Source organism: Danio rerio, chromosome 18, assembly GCF_052040795.2.
Source record: "Danio rerio strain M-AB ecotype USA chromosome 18, GRCz13ab, whole genome shotgun sequence".
NCBI classification, from domain to species: Eukaryota; Metazoa; Chordata; class Actinopteri; order Cypriniformes; family Danionidae; genus Danio; species Danio rerio.
Window position 1 is genome coordinate 45,470,001 of NC_141038.1, and position 25,000 is coordinate 45,495,000.

The window sequence follows — 25,000 nt, forward strand, 5'->3', positions numbered from 1 at the left end:
AATAGTAGACAAAAAGATTAATCAATCAATGAAAAAAGTTGTTGGAACTAAAAGTAAATATCATTCATTAATTTACCTTCGGCATAGTCTTTATTTCAGAGGTCGTCACAGTGGAATGAACCCACAACTATTCCAGCATATGTTTAACCCATTGCATGCCCTTCCAGTCGCAACCCAGTATTTTCATCGGTTTAATTCACAATACGTACAATTTAGTTTATTCACATTCATTCACAAAGCATGTCTTTGAACTGTGAGGAAACCTGAAATACCCAGAGGAAACCCACATGAACACGAGGAGAACATGTAAGAAATGGCAACTGGTCCAGCCCGACCTCAAACAAGTGACCTTCTTCCTGTTAGGCGACAGTGCAAACTACTGAGCCACAGTGCCATCAAAATGTAAATATTATTACTATTATTATTACTACTACTATTATTATTATTATTATTATTATTATTATTATTATTATTATTATTATTATTATTATTATTATAAATGAATGAATTAATTAATTCATTCATTCATTCATTCATTAAGCAAACAAATAAGGTATATAACTAATAAAATGGATTGGTAAAAAAATGAATGAATTTGCATGATTTTTCATCTTGATTTTAAACTGAACTAAACTGAATATCTCCTGACCCCATAATCCAGTCCGTTCATGACCATGAGGGATTTCTTGCATTGCTCCACTGCAGCAATAGCACAAAGATCCATCAACAGGCAAACACCTGTGTTTAACGCTCAAACCCACAGAGGCCTGCGCGCAATGAAAGCGAACCAGATCAAAGTTTCCATTCACAATGAAAAAGCAAAAAGACAAGACAGCTCTCAGGGACCGGAGAAGGGAAGAAATAAAGTTTCAGAAAGAGCAATTCAATAGTTTATATCTTATTTATGTCTGGCAGATGGGGCTCTTGGAATTCAGCAAACGTCTGTTGGTTTCTCCTCGCCAGAAAAAGATGGATTGGGATGAGCGGAGTAATGTATGGCCACAGAAAGGTGATCTCCTCCAACAAACTGTCACCAGAGAAAGCCAGGATGGAGAGGATGGGAATCCCATTGTAACAGCGCAGATTATTGATTTATCAGACACTGTCACTGTTCTCCATATCAGCGCATTATATCCTGGCCCTCGTCAATTCACTCTAGACGTATGAATTATATCTAATCAATGCTCGCCGCTGTAGTCTAAATGGGAAAATAGATTTTCTTTTGTAGTTCCTACATGGTCAAAGGGAAAGACGTGATAAATGACACATCTGTCGACAGCAGGGGACATAAAACATGAGTGTGGGACCATGTGTAACTAGATTTTAACATTGTATTTTCTCTGTGATGTAACTGGTAAATTGTGAGAGCTGAAATGATCATCGTTTACTGTAATGTCAAAAACGGTGCGATGGATTTTTGTGATGAGTGTCATAAAAAAAAAAAGATAATGGAAGCCTTAGATTAAAGTTCAGATTGGGAAGATAAAAATCTGTTGACTTGGTTGGTTTCTTCCATTGCTTCTCGTATTTTCCTGACCCCTCATCTTGCATGGTAAAATGAGACCTTTGTAGAGTAAATCGATATTCATCTGTTCTCATCTATAAAAGAGGATGAGCGATAAGATAAGAATCTGCAAGAACCGATTCTTGCGTTTCGATAATTGTGTGTCAGTCTAAGACAATAAATGACCTTTTTAAGGGGTAATTAAACTTCGTGCATTTGGACTGATTAGAGTGCCATCCAATTGAGCTTGCACATCCTACATTAGAAGTCTAATTATATATATATATATATATATATATATATATATATATATATATATATATATATATATATATATATATATATATAATTAGACTTATATATACAGTATACACACACACACACACACACACGCACACATATATATATATATATATATATATATATATATATATATATATATATATATATATATATATGTGTGTGTGTGTGTGTGTGTGTGTGTGTGTGTGTGTGTGTGTGTAAACATCCCTGATATGGGGTATTTGGTTCAGTATGCATGTGTTCCAATCAAATAGATGTGGTATTGTTGCCATAGTCTGTTGTAATTCTAAATTCTGATTGGCTGGAAGATGTGCAATACAACTGTCAAGTCTAGGAAAGTGCCTTTAAGGCAAGTGATTTCACATGGTGGCCATCTTTGAAACACATCTCAGACAGTATGCTCAGGCATTTTGTTTGAATGAAGACACATCAAATTCTACAAAACTGTTTGCCAAGATTTCGATTACATTTCATTTTTCAAAATACACATCAACTGTCTCTTAAGTTTTATGTCTAATTATTCAAATTAAGCAAAATGCACTTTTTTGTTGTAATGGTTAATGCACATTACAATCAAAAGTAACAAGATCATGACACCAGCCTCATTTATGGCCTTGTTACACGTTATAATCCTCTGATTAATGGTCTTCTGAAGTAATTCACAACTTGGTCTTGATGGCAAATGACCTCTCAAATTGACAGTGACCACTTTGTTTACATGTTGCTGTAATTGCTGTAGTTGCTGTCATTTGACTGGACTGACTGTACCTTGTGTTTGTTTCACACAGGTAAAAAAAATCAAGTGTAGTTGGTTAACTTAAAAATTAAGATTTCAAGCTTTATGTGGATTTATTTCTTATCCCTCTTCCGAAAAACTGTTAAATCTATTCTCTTGTTAAGTGTGACATCATGGTACGCGATTTCAGAGTCCAAGTGCTTTGTCAACTGTATGGGGAGACTCAACAAATGGTAATAATAAACGTTTACAAAGCAATGTAATACTTTAGAAAATCATGAAGCAATTTTATATTTATCTGATGGCCAAAAAGTGATTAATTTTTTTATAAATTGTTAAAATATTGGTGTCTGTGATGCAACAAGTCCAAAGACTTTTTTGTACACCATGCTTTTATATAGAATTTACTTTAATATGTAATATGACTAAAATGGGGTCATAAACAAATACTTTTTTAATTTAAGTGAATAGTGGCTTGGACTCAGAAGCAGTTTTCCATACGTCATGTATAGGGCCAGACAGAATCTGCGAACATTTTTTGCCATTTCAGTGGAGAATTATGTAGAAAAATCTACGGAATTGTTTTTGAATCTGTGGAATTATTTTTGGCAGTATCATAACTAAAAACTTAATATATGAAAAAAAAATTAATCAATAATTATAACTACTTAACTTTTGTTTAATGTTTACAATGCAAATATATCTAGGTCCACTTATTTGGTAAACAAAAAAAATCATATGATATATAGAGGTATATACTAAAATACAGATAATATTACTTTACAAATTGTACTGTAAATAAATCATATGAACATGTTATATTAATAATATTACTGAAATTACTAAACAAAATGAATCAATATAAATGTAGACATTTACACAAATACAAAACAGACTCAATGATGGGCTTAAAAATCTGTGGAAAGCTCCTATACTACAAGGCGGGGCTTCATTCCCCATATTGATGCTACAGTTTCCCCATTCAAAACAATATAAGCAAAATGTCTTGTGTATATTATAATCTTTGTTTCCAGTCAAAATAAGCACGCTTCCCTTCAAACTTCAGTAGTAACATAATTTATCTGTGTAATCTCAAAGAAGCTAACGTGTTTAACCAAAAGCCAACATTCATCAATTCACTTACAAATTTACTTAAAAATGATTAGTGAAGAGGTAGCTCATGTTACTATGATCATGTACCATGTGACAACACATGTTACTATGAGCTATACCCTTGTCATTTACATAAATGCAGATAAAAACACGCATTTGTGCGCACTCACTGCGACTGATTCAATGTGGACTAGGAGATCTAACATGTCATAACCAACACAGTCTCATGGCAATTCGTAACTTTTTCATTTAGTCGCTAAATCCTATGAATTCGTACGATCTAATTCGTACATTTTAGTACGATTTACTCATCCCCCAATGACGGTTGGGTTTAGGGGTGGGGTTAGGTGACATGCCTCCTTTTTAAAATTGTTCAATTTCGTACGACTGAACGAATTCGTACGTATCTGGCAAAACGTAAAATATTTACGTTTTCTCATGAAATCAGGCTGTCATAACAGGTGAAAAGTCAGACATTGCACTGCAATCAGCAAAACAAATCATAATTTGTTTATGTAATCCATAGTATTACAAATAGAAATAAAAGAAAGATATATGCAATATAAACTGATATACATTTAGCTTAATTAATAAATTAAAAACCCAATTAATAGATTAATTTAAAAGTACTTCATAAATAGAATTCTAGTCTAAATCTTAAAATTGCCTAAAGGTATTTTTTTGTTATCCTGTTTTTTATTGTTGATGATTTAGTTTTATTTTCTGAATTTTGTGAATTGTGAAGATGTATATTGTTACTTTGCCCTTAAGAGGTTAAATTTGAGCTCACCACTGACCTATCAGGTGAAAGGAAATGCGTGCAGCGGAACGACGTAAACAACGTCAGTGACGTCAGAGGATGAAACGGAAGGGAAGCGAGCGCATGGAAGCTGAGATCGGAAAGCTAATCCAGCGAGAAACGAGTGAAATCCAGTCTTTTAAACTTGACAGAACGTCTAGAAAGATATTGATATTGATTCATCTGACCTGATTGTTTGTTGATCTTGCGATATTAAGTTGATATTGACGCGGATGCAGCGAGGACACGGATCGCGGTTGTCATCGCGTGCAATGAGATGGCGGGCCACCCAACGGATCTCGATTGAACACATTCACGGTGAAATTGCAGCGATTGCACCGGTTGTTTAATGTTTCATCTTCATGACAGAACTGTGCTGGATGACAGAGTAAGCTGGCATCACACTTTCTTCCTTTCCACCTGTACTGTGGTATGTTCTGGGCAGCAGGACGGTAGGACTCAATTTATGGATTGAACCCGAAACAATACTTTTCTTCGTGATTTCAGAGACTGATATATAAAGTCTACAACAAAGACTGTTGGAATTAGCCTTCATTGAACTGTTTTGTCATTTTTTCTGAGAGTTATATTGTTTCATTATTGTTTTTCATTTGCACTTTATTAGTGTGAAGACAAATTGTTATTTTATTTCATAATTGTGATTTATTCATTGTCATTTGGGGTATTTATCTTTTGTTTTGCAAGCTGAGTTGATAATTTAAGTATTTTGCTTAAACTAACATAAAATTAGCTGATACTACATGTAGTTTACTTCTAATAGAATAAAGTAATATAATTAGGACACGTCAATTAGCTATAAATAAAAATAGGTCAAACGTTGTACTTAAAATAAGTTAAAATATATACATAAAACCATAAAATTGAAATAAATAAACCAGTTTGTCAGAGAGAAAGAAAAGATTAAATAAGAGGTTTTCAAGAAAGGAAAAAAAGAGACAATTTATTCTTTTGTTTATTTGGTTTTCATTTTTTTATCATCATTAAGAGGGTTTATTGATAACCAAGTTTTTTCTTTAAAAGAAGTTGTTCTTCTTTATTGTTGTTTTTTTTCCTCTGGAAAGAGAAATTAAGACAATTATTATTTTTATTTCTTTCTTTATTATATAAAGTTCATTATAGTTGAAACTAATCTCTGTTGTCTGTTCTCTTTAGTCGGTCTCTCATTTCTGCTCCTACGAACCTACAGTACTGGTCCACGTTTTCCCTCAGGTTCACGCAGTCTAAGCAGTTGTAGTGACGTGGGTGACCTGAGGGTGGCGCTACATTTATACAAGTGTAACTTGAATGTAACTTGGCAAATGACCATGGAATATACGGCTTGACCACACATGGAATTATTTTAAATGGACTCCTCTTCTTTACGGGAGTTCTTTGTATCCGTGTTGAGTATTTAAAATCCTTTAATGCGTGGCAATCAATTGATTATTCCAAATCAATATTAATTATTAAATTCCGAGACTTCAATAGATCATATATAGTGTAACTTCAACCTAAATATCACAAGAATCTTGGTATTTTATTTCTTTTGATTTAAAACAAATCTTATTTTTTTAAATGATGTCTATTTTATTAGGAAATTCAAACAATAAATGTTGTTTTTACACTATTTTATGTACATATCCAATGTAATCTTGTGGGAAATGAATGGAGTATCTGGATTAATTTGTACATTTTATTTTAGCTGTGACTGTGTGAGACTTGCTAATGTAACATTTACCCTTTCATTCGATCCACCAGGACAGATTGATGGATAAATGCCTCTGCAGCAGATTGTGAGCCGAGTGAACATGATCATTACAAACTATAAACATCTGACAAATGTAAATGCATTCACTCAATCAGTGTTGAAATGCTGAAAGACATGAACAAAAAAGCTTACAAACAATTTATCACTTAGCAATGCATTCACCTCTGGGATATATTTCAGGGTCGACAGCTTGTTATTTTACTAATTAACTCTAAAGAACATTTTGTTATTTTCATAATACTCTACCTGACAAAAGTCTTGTTGTCAATCCCAGTTGTAAGAGCAACAAATAATAACTTGACTTCAAGTTGATCATTAGGAAAAGTGGCGGAGGGTATGATTTTCTGATTTATCATCTGTTGTACTGATCCCAGTCATCACAAATACTGAAACCATATTGAAACCCGCATAAACCCAAAATTTTCAGATAAATCAGTCAAGTTTGGTGAAGGAAAAAAATATGGTTTGGGGTTATATTCAGTATGTGGAGTGCGAGAAATCTGCAGAGTGGATGGCAACATCAACAGCCTGAGGTATCAAGACATTTGTGCTGCACATTACATTATAAAACACAGAAGAGGAAAGTGCTCCTTCTTATACTTCAGCTTCAGTTTCTGAAAGCAAAGAAAGTCAAGGTGCTCCAGGATTGGCCAGCCCAGTCACCAGACATGAACATTATTGAGCATGTCTGAGGTAAAATGAAGGAGGAGGCATTTGAGATGAATCCAAAAAATCTTGATGAACTCTGGGAGTCCTGCAAGACCGCTTTATCCATTCCAAATGACTTTATTAATAGGTTATTTAAAGTCATTGCAGAGATGCATGGATGCAGTTGTCCAAGGTCATGAGAGTCATACACAATAATAATTATTTTTCTACTGCACCATGACTTTATATTCTATACTCTACATTATTTCTGTTAAGTGACAAGACTTTTGTCTAAGCAAAGTCAGACCTTACTGTCCTAATGAAATAATTAAAAATCAAGTAATTATCATATTTTATTTTGGTAAAAAAGCATAATCTAGAGGCCTTTACCTTTCATACAAGCCACTTCTGATATCAAATGATCAACTAAAAGTCAAGTTATTATTTGTTCTTCCTAAAACTTGGATAGGCAACAGGACTTTTGTCAGGTAGTGTGTACTACTTGCGATTTTTAGTTCTGTATATGATTTAATGCACATGTATACATACATATGTTGTAAAACAAGTCATAACTTGTCTTCCATTCAGGTCATAACCTGGAATAATTATGAATTTAAAGACAGAGCCACTTTTTGTTTAGAACCAATCTGTGACTTTAAAACCAAGGTACATCCCAAATTGTCATATTGCTCCATACCTGCTAACAATATATCTGTTAATGCTGTACCAAAAAGCTAAGGACTGTACAAAAAGCTGAGGAGTGGGGGGTTGGGGTGGGGTGTGTGGGGGATTCCAGGAGTTTTCCAGGAGACAGAACAATATGGGAGATGGGCGGGAGATGAGCCTGAAATACGGGACACTCCCGGGAAAAACGGGTGAGTTGGCAGGTATGATATTGCTTACTGCTATTTGGCTGAGCAGTATGCAAATATAACAAAGTTGATCATTATTTATTTTGATGGTCTGTTTTTTGAACTTAAGCTACATTGCATCTGCATGCCAACTAATTTTCATTAGATTATGAGTAGACTGTTAGGTTGAGGTTAGGGTTAGTGTAAGTTGACATGTACTTGCAAAGTTTTTTTTTTCTTATAGTCAGTTAAAAGTCTGTTGAAGGAGCAGTATCAGCAGATATTAAGCAGACAGTCTACTAATACTTAAATGGACCATCAAAATAAAGTGGTACCACAAAGTTACATTTTAAAGTATTTCCATAGAAATCCTAATCCTGGGCAGTACAATTGTGAATGTGATTCAAAAAATCTCTAAACAGGAAGCAACTGATGTAGTTTGTCTGAGTAATGTTTCTGTATACAACACACTGTCCAATGTCCAACTATTTTTTAATAAATTGGAAGGGGTAATAACAACAACAACAACAACGACAACAACAAAAGTCTGTTACTAAACTGTTACTATAAGTGATGTTCCAGCAAACATGTTTAAATGTACAACTCTGCCACACAGAGTTTAACACACAATCTAAATAATGGGACCTGCGGTATTTTTAGGTTAAGTGCCTGATTATGTGTACTGGAAAAGCTGAGTTCATCTCTATTCGTAGGTCAAGTTAATGAAGTCAGATAAATGTTTTCTGCTGTCATTATATTCATGGGAGATTGCTGATGTACCCGATTTACTTGAAAAAGTAGCTATTTTTGTCAGTCAAATGAAAGCTGTGAGGCTCAGCAATCAACATGTGCCTCCCACTCTTATGCTATGAAATTTCAGGTGAATTGTTTGCTGTACTGTACCGGCCCCTTTATTAGGTACGCCTTCAAACCTGCTTTATCCTTTGTGGCATAGATTCAACAAGTTACTGGAAACATTCCTCAGAGAATTTGGTCTATATTGACATAATATCACGCAGTTGCTGCAGATTTGTCAGTTGCACATCCATGATGCACATCTCCCGTTCCACCACATCCCGAAGGTGTTCTATTGAATTGAAAACTGGTGACTGTGGAGGCCATTTGAGTACAGTGAACCTGTCTAAGATGATTCATGCTTTATGACATGATTCAATGTGTTGTGTGTTCAGAGATGCTCTTCTGTATACCGTAATTGTAACGAGTGGTTATTTGAGTTATTGTTGCCTTTCTATCAGCTTAAACCAGGCTATTCCTTTCTGACCTCTGGCATCATCACGGCATTTGCGCCCACATAACTGCCACTCAATGAATATTTTCTCTTTTTCGGATCATTCTCTGTAAACCCTAGAGAGGGTTGTGTTTGAAAATCCCAGTAGATTAGCAGTTTCTGAAATACTCAGACCAGCCCATCTGGCACCAACAACCATGCCTCGTTCAAAGTCACTCAAATAATATTTCTTCCCCATTCTGATGCTCAGTTTGAACTGTAGCAGATGGTCTTGATCATGTCTACAAGCCTTACTCCATTCAGTAGCTGCCATGTGATTGGCTGATAAGAATTTTGCGTTAATAAACAATTGGACAGGTATACCTAATAAAGTGACCGGTGAGTGTAAATATATATTTTCCCCTCATTCAAATAGTAACAGAATATGTGTCAAGCGGACTAAAGGAGAGAACACCTCATTTATACCATAGTCTCAAAAGTTCATCAAGGTGCTACATATATAGCTGTTGAATAACAAGCATGTTTTACACATAAATAACAGTATTTCTGCAAACGGGTCATCTGTGTTTAGCCTATAGATGACACTAACACTGCAGATATGCAAATAAGTTGATGAAATGTGGGTTGAAGATTGCACAGCATGAAAACAACCTTGTGAAACCTCATGATTAATTGTTAACACCGAGTAAGTTAAAGGCCGCATGAACTGGAAGTTGCTGAGACTTTTATTTTCAACCCAGGCTTGTTCAAAAAACGTACCTCTATATACATTTCTGGAGACCACCAAATACGTCCCAGGAGCCATGTTTTTTGCAGTTTTAGTTTTCTAGAATGCATCAGAGGCTACTGTGTATGCTTTTCAGATCTCAAATTCTCTTTTGAGTGCCATCCATGCCTGTTTTTCCGACACAATCTCACGGCAATGCGTAACTTTTTGATTTGGTGGCTAATTTGTATGAATTTGTACAATCTAATTCGTACAATTTAGTACGATTTGCTCATCCCCAAAGACGGTTGGTTTAGGGGTGGGGTTAGGTGCCACGCCTCCTTTTTTAAATCATACAATTTCATATGACTAAACCCCACTAAACTGGCGAAATGTAAAATATTTACTTTTTATCGTGAGATCAGGCTGGTTTTTCTCACATAAACCCATTAGAGGGCGATGTCAACTGTCTGGCTGACTGACCGATCGACTGATCCTCCCTCCTCCTTCCCTAAACCCAACCGATTGTATTGATTGACCCACCCAACCACTTCCCTCAACCCAACCAACAATTTTCAAAAGCAATCTAGAAAAAGAAAAGCCTTGTCTGATTTTTACTACCTTTTTAGATTTTCCCACATTCTCCCCCTGTTATTTACTTATTTTATTTTTTTGGATTCTGCTTTTGTCTCACAGACTTAAACTCCGTCGTTGTGGTCAACTCCTCTCTGCATCTCAAGTCCACCAACATACATAGTGAGCTAACTGGACAAACTGGTAACAGTGGAAAAGCCGTCCATACGGAAGTTAGCGGCCAACTAGTAAGCGTGAAAAGAAACAGCGTCACATCACCCCATAGCGTCTATTTTAAAAATTAAATGCAGCCATTCATAGATACGGCTACATAATTCATGATCTCCAGAAACGTATACAGGGCTACGTTTTCAGAATGTGCCCATGTTGTTTATTTTTAGTATGTTGATGTACTTCCATTTAAAACAAAATAACGAGCAGCTTTTATGCATCAATCTCTCAGAACACAGTAATTTTAAGAGAGGGTATTAAAATGCGGTTAGGTTGACATCAACAGAATCGTTGGACTTTCATTAAAAACTCATCAAAACAAACTTTTTTCAGTGAATTATTTGCATGGATTAATTAATCACTTTTAGAATAACAATATAAGATATCAAAATAAACACTGCAAATTTTGATTTCAGACAAGACTTCATCGTTTAGTCTTTCTATACTTCTTCAAATGTATTTGCCCAAGGGGTGTTAAACTCAGTTCCTAAAGGGCTGCAGGCGTGCACTGTTTCATTTCATCACTTCTTCAACATTTTTTCACTTCTTTAACATACTTACAGTACTTGCCTATATGTTTCATACAAGCCTAAAGGACTCAATTAGTAAGATCAGGTGTGTTTAATTAGCATTGCAACTAAACTGTGCAGAGGTGCGGCCCTCCAGGAACTGAGTTTGACACCCCTGCTGTTACCAGTTTTCAGCTTCCTTCGAAATATCTTGCTTTGAGTTCAACACAAAAAAGAAACTCATAAAGAGTTGGAACCACTTAAGGTCGAGTAAACAATGAAGACATTTTAATTTTTGGGTGAACTATCACTTTAAGAGCAGTGTGAAATGCGAAGCAAGATAGAAAGTTCCAAAGTTAGCACTTCAAATATGAAAGCCCCATTGTGTCGCAGTTTTACTGTAAGTTCAGAACGATCCTTACATGTACCCTCAATGCATCAGGGCCTTTAAATAGGAAGCATAGGCCTCTTTTTTCCACACATTTAGACACTTTCTAGTTCAGAGAGATCCAGTTCCCGATAACCCTGTTTTTCTGTGGTCAAACAGAGTGGAGTTCTGAACAGAATCGGCCCATCTATATACATATCCACAGGCGTGTTCTTTCAAGCCATGATAGGCTACCTAAGTCACATCCACCCACTTTGGAGGGGTCTGCTGAGAAAGGGCTGGATCTCAGAAGGGAGCGAGATCAGAGACACTCCCTCTGCCTGCAGTCTTCAAAGCATGGCCTGGTAACTAGCTTGAACCACGGAGTTCTGCTTCTCAAAACAAAGAGACAGAAAAAAAGGGCCCAACAGGGAATGCTTTGGGGGCACAACACAAACTGTGAAAGGAATACAGACTAGTGGTTTTCTCTCTCTCTGCCTTTTTTATATAAAAATACATTTCTGAATCTCAAGGGGAGTTGCGGATACTCTGTGCACACCAACCGGTTTCCCTGGCAAGTGTTGTGATAGGTCTCCTAGCAAGGGAGGGCTGTGACATCCATGGCTGGACTCAAAGACTAGGCCCTTCTCCAAAACAGGCCGAGTTGACCATCTCTGGGAAACTCATGCCCGGCTTCCTCAATCAAAGACAGCAAACAAAGAGATCCGAGCTAAATGTTCCCCTACCGCTGACTGGCCAGAAGAGCTGTTTGCGTTTCATGAACCGAGACCTCAGCCGATGCACTCCACACAGGGAATCATTGCCTTTAATCATTCTGAAATTGCACAGCAGTCGCTGCCAGCAGAAATCAGCTCGTGTAGCTTTAAAGTGCACGTCTGATTGCTCTGTTCTTCAATGACCAGCAAGATTCGTGAATATCTAAAGATTCACAGGGAATCCTAATCAGGGGAGGGTTTCTCTGGCATTGATGTAACTTGCTGCTTAACTCCTTTCCACATTGATGAGATTTCCCTTATTAATGACACCATGCTCTCCCGACATCCACATTTTTTCTCCCTGCTTTTCATGTTTTCAGTTATTAATTTGTGGACACTATGGACTTCTGAAACAGTATAGAACTGGGGTCCCAAACTCAGTCCTTGATGGACGTTGTCCTGCAGAGTTTAACTCCACCTTGATTCAACTCACCCCTGCCAGGAAGTTCCTAGTATACATAGGAGCTTGATTAGGTGGTTCAGTTGTGTCTAATTGAGGTTGTAGCTAAACTCTGCAAGACACTGGCCCTCCAGTAAAGAGGATTGGCACCCCTCGATAATAACCCGATAATAACACAGAGGTCAAACCTTAAACAACATAAAAACTACTCATTGACCTGTGGTTCCCAAAGCCAGTCGTTGGGACTCCCCGCCTTGCACATTGCATATGTCTTCCTTACTTTAACCCCCTGGGGTTGTATGGTGTTCCTACTCGCTGTTGTTCACCTAAGCCACATCAGTGGGGGAGTTTTTGAGATCTACCTGAGCTCAACCTTCTTGCCCTGCAGCTATGCAGGGCCATGACCAGGATACCTTGAGATCAGGGCTCTCTCCCAGGACGTCATGCCAAACAAGCTTATTATAAATCATTAGCTAAGAGTAAACTCTAGAAAATGATGACATCAATTAGTTTGACTTTCTTTTAATTTGTTGAACCCAATGGAAGATATTCTGAATAAAGCTGAAAACCTGTACGTTTAAACTGTAACCAGTTTTTAGCTTTCTTCAAAATATCTTCTTTTGTGTTAAACAGAAGAAAGAAACTCTGAAAGAGTTGGAGCAAGCATTGATGACCATTGATGGACATTGGCCCTCCAGAAAAGAGGTTTGGCACCATTGGTATAGAGTCGATGATAACACAATAAAAACTACCCAATACACAACATAAAAAACTACCCATTGTCCTGTGGTTCCCGAATATTAATTTTAGGACTTCCCACACTGCACATTGTGTATGTCTTCCTTACTTTAACTCTTTAAAGTCGGCAAACGTTTCTACGCGTTTTGAGGCATCTTCTCATAATAACGCAGATAAGTACTTAAATTACACTTTCAGTTTTGATCGTACAGATAAGAGCAATACATCAATTGAATCTGTTAGGAGTCTACTTTTTGTGTAGACTCACAATAACAACAAAAGTGTGTGCTTTTGCAAAATAAGGACAATAAACAGTGTACATTCTTTCTTTTGTCTTTCCGCAAACTGTTTTTACAAATGCGTTACTAAAATTAACAGAAATTCTGCAACAAAAAAAAAAGAAAAAAAAGAAAAAACACACACAATCATGAGACATATATCTATAGAAAGTTTGAAGTGTACTTTTAAATGCATCGGGTGCATGTTGAAAACAAATTTTGTTTGATAAATGAATCAGTATGAAACCAACATGTCTAGTTTCGGCTAGAAAGGTCATCTAATTTTAATAATTTTAATTCTGTTTAAAGCTGGGCGATGCAGTGGCGCAGTAGGTAGTGCTGTCGCCTCACAGCAAGCAGGTCGCTGGTTTGAGCCTTGACTGGGTTTGACTGGCATTTCTGTGTGGAGTTTGCATGTTCTCTCTGCGTTCATGTGGATTTCCTCTGGGTGCTCCGGTTTCCCCCACAGTCCCAAAACATGCGATTCAGGTGAATAGGGTAGGCTTAATTGTCCGTAGTATATGAGTGTGAACGAATGTGTATGGTTGTTTGCCGGAGATGGGTTGCAGCTAAAATGTTTTTACACTGCGTAAAAACATGTGCTGAATAAGTTGGCGGTTCATTCCTCTGTGACAACTCCGGATTAATAAAGGGACTAAGCCGAAAAGAAAATGAATGAATGAATGTTTAAAACTTGTGTCTTTATGCTACTTCAGTGTCTCAGAGTCTTTGCAAATACGTTTGATACCATTTTAAATACTGTTTTTGTGCATGCTGTATAAGTGCACATGCATTGTTTACCCATAGTGTTAACATAATCATAATACAGCAAGTAATAGTTTGAGGTAGCTTTTGCAGCTGGACATTGCTTTACAATGCTCTTGAAGGGTGAACATTAGCCAGCCCGGCAGTGTCTTTTGTCTCTCCAGGTTCTAGGTGTGAATTATTCATGCCCATTGTCACTCACGCGTATACAGTATGCTGACCCAAAATAGACTTTACAAAATGTAAATCATTGTAATGTTTTTTTTTTTTTTTTTTTTTTGAATGAGAGAACATAATCATTTTCACATAATTGTAAAGTTAATATTCTAGTCTACAAGTCTGGCTACTTAAAAGTCATATTCAGGCCTATTCAGTGTTTTTGTTTTTGTTTTTTTACCTTATTGTAGCAAAAAAAAAATCTTTAAAAAAAATGTATATATATATATATATATATATATATATATATATATATATATATATATATATATATATATATATATATATTTATTTATTTTTTTTTTTTCTAAAACAAAACGTAAGAATGTACATCAATATTTCTTACATATTGTTGTAGCAGTTTGTGCTAAATACAAAAATACATGTTGTCAATACTACAGTATGTAATAAGTATCTGGAATAAGCACAAATGTCAGGGCATACAAAAAACATCTAAGGGGCCCCAAAATCACCTCAGACCACAGAGGGTTAAACACCTGATTCAGATCCTCTGCTTGTTAACAGAAAGATCCATAAACTGATCCTTGTGTCATCATACAGAATGACACGGGAGAGGGGTATTGAAGAGCACAATTGAGAATCATTTCAAGCGTATGAGATTGCTGATGAACACAATCTCCACAATCTATATTTTAATCATTGCATCCAAGATATAAAATACTTATTTTATTCAAACCACAACACCAAGCTTGTAGTTCACTCTAAGAAAAAAAAAAAAAAAAAAAAAATACATGTTGAAAGTTGTAGTTCCCACCACACAACTGTGTAAATGTTCATTGTAGCATACATTTTGGTAAACTTATTGAATTGCCAACCTGATTTCACTAAGTAGGACAAGTTACTGGATTAACATTTATGTTGATCCTGGAACAACATTCACAGTTAAGGAATACGGTTTATGTTAAGTTTAGACTTATGAACTTCTACATGACTGTTATCCAATTATTCCCCTTTGATTTTGAAAATAATTTAGAACTTTGGTTGGGTTTAGAATTAGGAAATTGGTATGGATTACATTTTTAAACAAAAACGATGTTCCAGGATCAGGATTAGCAAAGTCATGCCGTGCCACATTGCTTGTAACAATGATTCTGGGGATATTTCACTTTAACAATGCTCTCTATAATTGCTCCCTACTAGTTATGAACTTTTGCAAAAAGTTGCAAATGTACTTTTCAGTGAATTTATATACTAAATGTACATGATTCGTCAGAAATTTCGATATATGTGTGTAATAATTTGTTTAGCCTTTCCAGGTGATGTCACCAAGCTTTCTTATGCCTCGAGGCATTCATATTTTTCAATGAATTTCCACTTTTGACAACACAATCAATTCTCGCTGGAGAAAATCATGTCCTGCTGAATGCCCCGTTTCACTCTGCAATACATCAGGGGGTAGAAGTAAATGGGTTGAGGACAGTGTTTCGCATTGGTGTTGAAATAACTGAGTTGTATACATGGAAACAAATAATTTCAGTATCAGTTTGGCAATGATGAATAAAAGTTTACTTTTAACAGTGTGTTAATGTAAAGGTTAATGTGTACTCATGAGTAATTGCTTGAAGCAAAATCTGCAAGTAATAACTTTATTAGCTGGTTAAAGTAGAAACTTTATTAGGTGATGTCACCAGTCTCTGATCTTTAACAAATTCCCACTTTTGAAAATGCAATACATTCTCAATTGTAAACTACTAGAAGTTAGAAATAAACAGAATAATAGAGGTGCTATACACTACCTGACAAAAATCTTGTTGCCAATCCCAGTTGAATGAGCAACAAATAATAACTTGACTTCTGGTTGATCATTTGGACAAATAATGTATACATATATATATATATATATATATATATATATATATATATATATATATATATATATATATATATATATATATATATATATATATATATATATATATATATATATATATATATATATTTATATATTATTATTATTATTATTATTATATATATATATATTTTTTTTCTAATCAATCATTTGTTGAACTGCATTCCAATCATCAAATATTACAGAAAACATATTGGAACCAACATGGATTTAAGATACTCATAGAAATCAGTCAAGTTTGGTAAAGGAAAAATATTTTTTGGGGTATACATTCAATATGGGGGTGAGCAAGATATCTGCAGAGTGGATGGCAACATCAACATCCTGAGGTAACAAGACAAATGTGCAGCCCATTACTTTACAAACCACAGGAGAGGGCAAAATCTTCAGCAGGATAGTGCTCCTTCTCATACTTCAGCATCCACATCAAAAATCCTGAAAGCAAAGAAGGTCAAGGTGCTCCGGGATTGGCCAGCCCAGTTGGGGCGTGCGAGAAATCTGCAGAGTGGATGGCAACATCAACAATCTGAGGTAACAAGACATTTGTGCAGCCCATTACATTATAAAACACAGGAGAGGAAAACGCTCCTTCTTATTCACCTTATTCTCTGTCGACGAGCGGGCGCTGCCATCTTTTTGGCTCGAAACTTCCGGTCTCATTCACTTCCTTTCATATTTTGACTTTAAAAATGCTCATTACACTGCTTGATGTTGCAGTTTGATATTTTCTTATTATATTATTCTACTTGGTCTGTATAGTCATGCAAACATTTGTTTGTAGAGCGAGTAGTTTGACCGTTTTCTGCCGTTTATTATTCCTAGTCATTTCTCCCATAGGCGACTGAATCGGAACTTCTAAGACAATCGCGAAAACAGGCGCACTTCCGCATTTTAGAATAAGGTCAATACTTCAGCTTTAGTTTCTGAAAGCAAAGAAAGTCAATGTGCTCCAGGATTGGCCAACCCAGTCACCAGAATGAACATTATTGAGCATGTCTGGAGTAAGATGGAGTCACTGAAGATGAATCCAAAAAAATAATAACTCTGGGAGTCCTGCAAGAACGCTTTCTTTGCAATTCTAGATGACTTTATCTGTCCTGAAAAAAAATCAAGAAATGATCATATTTATTTTGGTAAAATAAGCATAATCTAGAGGCCTTTGTCTTTCAACTAGAAGTCAGGTTATTATTTGTTGTTTCTAAAACTTTAATAAATGACAAGACTTTTGTCAGGTAGTGTACATAAATATATACTCTATACTTAACAAGTATAGGAGTCTTAGCTTGCTTAACATGAACTGAAAAAGGGCTTGTTCATATTCTCATTGAATTTTTGTTTTGTTCATGCGCACGAAGAACCAGTTTCCTCAATCTATTTCTACCAGTGTATGTCACCAATGCCACCAATGCTGCTTAAACTTTCCAGTTTTGACAATACATATGTTTCAGGTTGGAAAAATCAAGTCAACCTAAGGTGTACTCATTAAATTCCATGTTTCACACTCTATGTTTTTGTCATGAGGTATGGGTTGCAAAACCTGCTTCATATTATTAAGACACACAATAGAGTCATGTGTGAAAATTTACCATGTTTATTTTGTTAGCAAACATTTTATTCTTAAGATAAACAGTTAATTCACACAAGTTAATGCACTGTTTTTGTTTGGTAATCTTCAATCTAAATCTGACCAGCTGCTTCCACGTTTGGAATAATGGTCATTCTGGGTGGACATCATTTTGATGGCTTCAGATATATTATTCCTAACCATGCCCCTCTTACTGTAAATTGTTGTGAGGGATGATGTGTAAAACAGAAAGTCCCACCTCTACTCAATATTTTCTAATTGGAAGAACAGCCATACACTGAAATAAAAGTCTCAGCAACATGGTGATGTTAAAAAAATAGGAGCTTTGGCTTGGTCATCATGAATAACAATGACTTGCGGTTTGTACATTACAATTACATTCTTTTAGTGTTACATCATCAGTGGATTCAGTTTATGTATGTAATCATTTGTTTTGGACTTCATGGGATAACACCAAGCTTTATTTTTCAACGTATTCCAACTTCGAGCCACCCAATCAATTGTCATTGTAAAAAAAAAAAAATGTTCCATCCCACATTATCCTCACCGAATGTCCTGATTCACTATCTAATGCATTAGAATGTGGAAGTAAAATAGGTTGTAAACAGTGTTTTATGTTGACAAGGTGTTGAAATGATGGTTAATTCATTTAACGGTAACCTCGTTGTGCATGGACGCGGCACCATGTCAGGCTCATGAGATCGCCCCCTGCCAATAAGAGTGAAAGATCCTTGGGTGTCCAACGGGGTGATGAATGGTGGCCATTTGTTATGTGGAGGCCTGGGAAAAGCTCTGCATCCCAATGTCTGCTGCCAGGAGCTTTCCTTTGTCTCTCCGACAGGCTTTCAGAATGGGCCACAATGAGCAGAGCAAGGTTACAGCCAAGCGACGGACAAGGACGAGAGGAAAATAAAAATACAAAAAATAAAAAAACAGAACATTGTGTTCATGAGGGCTGGCAGCTCATACGGAGATGCAAAGAAAAGACCGGATGACTTTAGGATCTTGTTCGCACTGTTCTTTTTTTTACGGAGAGAGAGCGAAGAAAACACAAGACGGAATCTATTCTTCATGTAGGCGAGTGAACACGAGTGAACACCTCTTAGATATTACAGTCTGGGAAGCGAAAAACAGGCTTTCTAGCCGAAGCCGTAATACATTTACTGCCCGTAAGACTGTTACATTACATGTACACTAAGTGTTCATTTTTCTACAGAAAACACCATGGGCAGTGAATAGTGAAGTACACAATCCCGTTGGGTACGCCAATAAGGCTATTATGGCCATCGCTCCTGGGGAAACTGTAAGCAAAACTAACAATGTGCTTTCCAGAAAGCAATTGCGCCTCTAGCTCCACACTGCATGCTTCCGTGGCTTGTGATGATATTTTGGAGGGAAGCCAAGGGATTACTTGGGAAAGAAATGCGCTTTTTGGTCTTGTTCTGTGAAGCAAAGCGTTCAGGGCACTTTTCCATCTGATGGAGCTGACTCTGGGGTAAATTTTAAGGGAAGGAGCAAAGCAACATGGGAATAACTTTAAGTGTATTTACTTTTAATCTGTGGTATTAGTAGGAGGCAATCGGGGTGTTGACAATTTGGGCATGTCATGTGGGTATATATAATATGAAAAAAATACAAATAAACAGTTCTCTTTGAATGCCAAAAGGTGTAACTGCCAAATTCAAAAAGATGGAAGGTCAATCAATCAATCAATCAATCAATCAATCAATCAATCAATCAATCAATCAATCAATCAATCAATCAATCAATCAATCAATCAATCAATCAATCAATCAACCAACCAAACAAACCATCCAGCCAAAGAAACCAACCAGCCAACCATCAATTCATCAATCTATGCATCCATCCATCCATCCATCCATCCATCCATCTATCCATCCATCAATCCATCCATCCATCTATCCATCTATACATACACCCACCAATCAATCAATCAATCAATCAATCAATCAATCAATCAAATCAATCAATCAATCAATCAATCAATCAATCAATCAATCAATCAATCAATCAATCAATCAATCAATCAATCAATCAATCAATCAATCAATCAATCAATCAATCAGTCAATCAACCATCCAAACAACCAACCCACAAACCCCCACCCAACCAGCCAAACAGTCAACCATCCAACCAACCAAAACAACCAACTGACCAACCAAACCAACCGACCAACCAACCAAGCAACCAACCAACCAGCCAACCAAGCAACCATCAAACCAACCAAGCAAGCAACCAACCAATCAAACCAAGCGACCAACCAACCAACAAACCATTTAACCATCCAAACAACCAACTAGCCAACCAAACAACATCTAACCAACCAAAGCAACCAAATAACTAACCAAACCAATCAACCAACCATCCAACCAATCAACCAGCCAACCAAACAACCATCCAACCGTCCAATCATACAACCAACCAAAACAACCAACTAACCAACTGACCAACCAACTATTAAACATTCAACCAACCAATCAACCAACCAACAAATTGTATTATATCAGGGGTGCTCAATCCTGTTCCTGGAGATCTACCTTCCTGCAGATTTCAGTTGCTACCCATATCAAACACACCTGAACCAACTAATTAGGACCTGAACACCACTTGATAATTACAGGCAGGTGTGTTTGATATGGGTAGCAACTGATATCTGCAGGAAGGTAGATCTCCAGGAACAGGATTGAGCACCCCTGGTTTATATGTACTAGTAAAACATGAATTCATGCACACATAACATAAAATAAAGACTTTGTCATAAAATACATTTATAAAAAACTATTTATTTAAAAAATATTTGTTTTAAAACAATAATTTAAATAAATAAATCATATTGGGGAAAAGTCAATAAATAAACATTAAAAAGTCTAAAGCATCTCATTGATTTTTAACTTTTAGTATTAAAAAGGGTTCGAGATTACTCACAGGCAAACTGCAGGAGGGCGTCTCGACTCAAGACGATGCCAATGCTGTTTTCAGCTCTGCACTGGTATCTTCCATAATCGATGACTTCGCTTGCATTGTGTATTATTAAATTTCCATCAATCAAACTGTAGCGGAAATCTGCTTCTGTGTCCACATTCGTTCCATTGATCAGCCAACTGTAAAAGCAATTATTTAATTAGGTAAAAAAAATTCATTCATCATCAAAATTCAGAAAAATTAACAAATATATACACATTTTCCGATTCAAAACTGGCATTGTTCATTAAAGGAATATGTTCACTTAAAAAATTTAAATGACACCGTAATAATCTCACCCTGTCTGATGAACAATCAGCGTACTGTAGTTTGAAATTTAATTCATCCATGTTGCATAATAATATTGCATTTGGTGGTGTTTATTTTAAGGTTTTCAAAAGTGCATAAATCTGTCGTAAGCGAACCCATATGCCACCAGGGGATAAGACTTGTACACAAATAAACTTACAGTTTTCTTCAGTTAGTTAAGTTGGTGGGAGATTAGTTAGATTGTTTTGTTGTTTATTTCTTTGTTTTGGCAACACTCCTGTTTTTTGTTTGATTCGGTCATTTACATAGCAATCTAAATTTATATATGCATTGTTTAATATCATTGTTTAATCAATTGTTATAGTTGTTTCACATATCCATTTGTTGTGATTTATCTTATTTTCACCCAGCACCGGTAGAAACTCACTAAATTTTACTTCTCATCCAATATAACAACATAAACATGTAACAAGTCCCTTTTTATTTTGTGTCTTTTTTGCTTTAAAAAATGATTGATGATCTTAATACCAATAATAATAATAATAATAATAATAATAATAATAATAATAATAATAATAATAATAATAAAAACAATAATAATAATAATAATAATAATAATAATAATAATAATAATAATAAAAATAATAATAATAATAATAATAATAATAATAATAATAATAATAATTACCATTATTATTATTAGCATTGTTAATAATAATAATAATAATAATAATAATAACAATAATAATAATGATATTATTAGTATTGTTAATACTACTACTACTACTACTACTACTACTACTACTACTAATAATAATAATAATAATAATAATAATAATAATAATAATAATAATAATAATCATATTAATAATAATAATAATAATAATAATAATAATAATAATAATAATAACAACAATAACAACAATAATAATAATAATAATAATAATAATAATAATAATAATAATAATAATAATAATAATAATAATAATAATAATAATACTATTGATATTATTAGTATTGTTAATACTACTACTGCTACTACTACTAAATATACTACTACTACTGATAATAATAATAATGATAATAATAATGATAATAATAATAATAATAATAATAATAATAATAATAATAATAATAAAAGCAATTAAAAAAATAATCAGAATGCATATGATCCACACTTTACAACTGCTGAAGACCTTGTTATCATAAAGCATGATGTGTTTTTATATCTTAGACAGAAATATTGATCTAAATTATGACCCAGAACTCAAAACCACTTCAGTGTCTGAGAGCTGAGTATCACTGAGTGGATCATTCAGCCTCGCCAACCTCACATTTATTTATGTCTGCTTACAGACATTCAGCAAATACTCAAGGCAGAAATGGATCCAGTTTCCCCCAAAGGTTAGCACTTCTTTAAAACTATTGCATACGCCAAATAGCATGACAGCACAGTTTGGTGAGTGACATGATGATTCCAAATCATTATATCACTTCTGATTAGGATTCCACAGAGGAAAGTCCAGCATCTGCATCATTAGTATTAGTCTAGCCGAAATGCCACTCAGACTGGATAATAAGGATTCACAGTTAAGCTCCAGAGAAATTAAATGTCATTTATTATCTTTTTAATAAAGCCTTCTCCATGTTAATGAAATTAGTAAACCGTACCTGTAGGTCGGAACAGGGTTTCCTCTGGCTTCACAATTCATTATGATTTTCTTATCGTCTGAATCCAAGGAAAAAATTGCATCGTCAGGCTCTTGAATGAACACCGGACCAAACTCCTCGCTCTCTGTGGGGGAGAAGGGAAAAAGAAAGGTAAAAAAAAACTGTTTGTAATGGTATAACCGTGAAATAGGAGTCATTGTTGTGATATTCTGATAGGAACTGTGTAATATTGACACTTTTTAGTCTGCATTGTCATACCATATTACAGTGTATATACACAGCGATGTGAAAAAGTTTTTGATCAAACTAACCTATTTTTGTCACACTTTACTGTTTCAGTAAACAAATTTAAATATTAGCCAAAGATAACACAAGTAAACACGTCATGCAGTTTTGAAATTAAGTTGTTTAATATTAAGATAAAACTAAATACAAAAAAACATAGACCTGCGTGAAAAAGTGTTTGCCCCCTAAACCTACAGTGATAACTAGTTGAGACACCCTTAGCAGCAACAACTGCTGTCAAGCGTTTTAGATAATTTGCAATGAGTCTACATGGCTGTGGAAGAATTTTGGCATTCTTTTCTTTGCAGAATTAATATTATATAATAATCACCCTTTTAGATCATTTCACAGTGTCTCAATTGGATTCAGATCAGGACTTTGACAAGGCCACTCCGAAGTCTTCATTTTGTTTTTCTTCAGCTATTCAGAAGTGGACTTCTGTGAAGTGGACAGTGTACAAGTGTGTTTTGGAACACTGTCCTGCTGCAGAATGTACACAGCAGAAAGGTACACAGCAGAATCCATGTCTTCCAGGTTCTGAAGCAGCAAAACAGACCTAGACAATCACACTACTTTCACCACAGTTTACTATTGGTACCCAGCAGGCACACACATATGATTTTGTATGTTCTGATAGGAATTGTTTGATGTTGAAACCGTTTTTGTAGTCTGCATTGTTGTATCATACTGTGTGCATATACAGTAGAGTGAAAAAGTGTTACTGATTTATTTATTTGCATGTTTGTTACAGTAGCAGCAACAACTGCTAACTGCTAACTTTTACTAGTTCACTAGAGTCTAGTAGGGCTGTGGATGAACTTTGCCCCTATATTTTTGCAGAATTGTTGTAATTTAGCAACATTGGATACTTTTTAAACATCCAAACCACCTTTTTAGGGTATTTTGTGACTCTTGGATGAGTTGCCCCTGCACTCTTGGGGTAATTCTGGTCAGCTTTCCACTACTGGTACTCCACTGGAAGGTTATCCACTTTTCCATTTTTTTATTTATTTATTGCTTTATGTTGATAATAGCTCTCATAGTACTGCAGCCCCAAAGCTTTAGAAATTACGCCACCAGGAAATTAACACACATCTTTAGATATGTCTTTACATATTTGATTTCATTCACTCATTCATTCATTCATTCATTCATTCATTCATTCATTCATTCATTCATTCATTCATTCATTCATTCATTCATTCATTCATTCATTCATTCATTCATATTTGATTTGAGATTGCAAGTAATAAAAGGGCAATATATTTAAATAGTCTAGGTTAGCAAGTGAAGGTTGCGGGTTCCAACACAGGAAGGGTTGATGCATGAGCTTTCACTACTGTACCCTTGAGAAAGACACTGGCTCTGCCTTCATGTCCTCCTGGGAAGCTCCAACTTATGAGTTCAGAAATCTTATTAAGTCAATATAAAATTGCAGCCACATAATCATAAAAAAACATGCTGGGCAAGTTCATATTTCTTTTACTCTCTTTTTAATGCTTCATGACAAAGATATGAGGTTTTTTAGAGCTAGCCGAACTAAATGAAGGTAGGAAAAGTGAGTAATTGCAGATTTAATTGATGCTTTAATCTGTGTATTTTATTACTGCTGTGCTTCCACAAAGTACGCTCAACAAATAAATAATGTGATTTAATATAGTTATGGCACATTTTCACACATTTGAATTATGTTCTTTAAACCAATTTAAGTCAAATTTGAACCCAAGAGCAAACATAATTTCAAACCAACAAGATCAAATCACTTCCATGTGAATTGTCTTGCAAATTTAATTTAAACACACTTTAC

At 35.2% G+C, this 25,000-nt stretch overlaps 1 protein-coding gene across 8 annotated transcripts in view; it reads right to left on the reverse strand.

Moving 5' to 3' along the window:
- The window catches only part of cntn5 (contactin 5), a 444,657-nt gene that overhangs the window by 183,370 nt on the left and 236,287 nt on the right, over positions 1–25,000 (reverse strand). For all 8 annotated transcript variants that reach the window (XM_087291634.1, XM_087291631.1, XM_087291630.1 and 5 more), the window contains 2 exon segments: positions 22,909–23,032; positions 20,932–21,107 (listed from right to left, as the gene is read on the reverse strand). In XM_087291634.1, coding sequence (XP_087147760.1) covers positions 20,932–21,107; positions 22,909–23,032 — 300 coding nt within the window.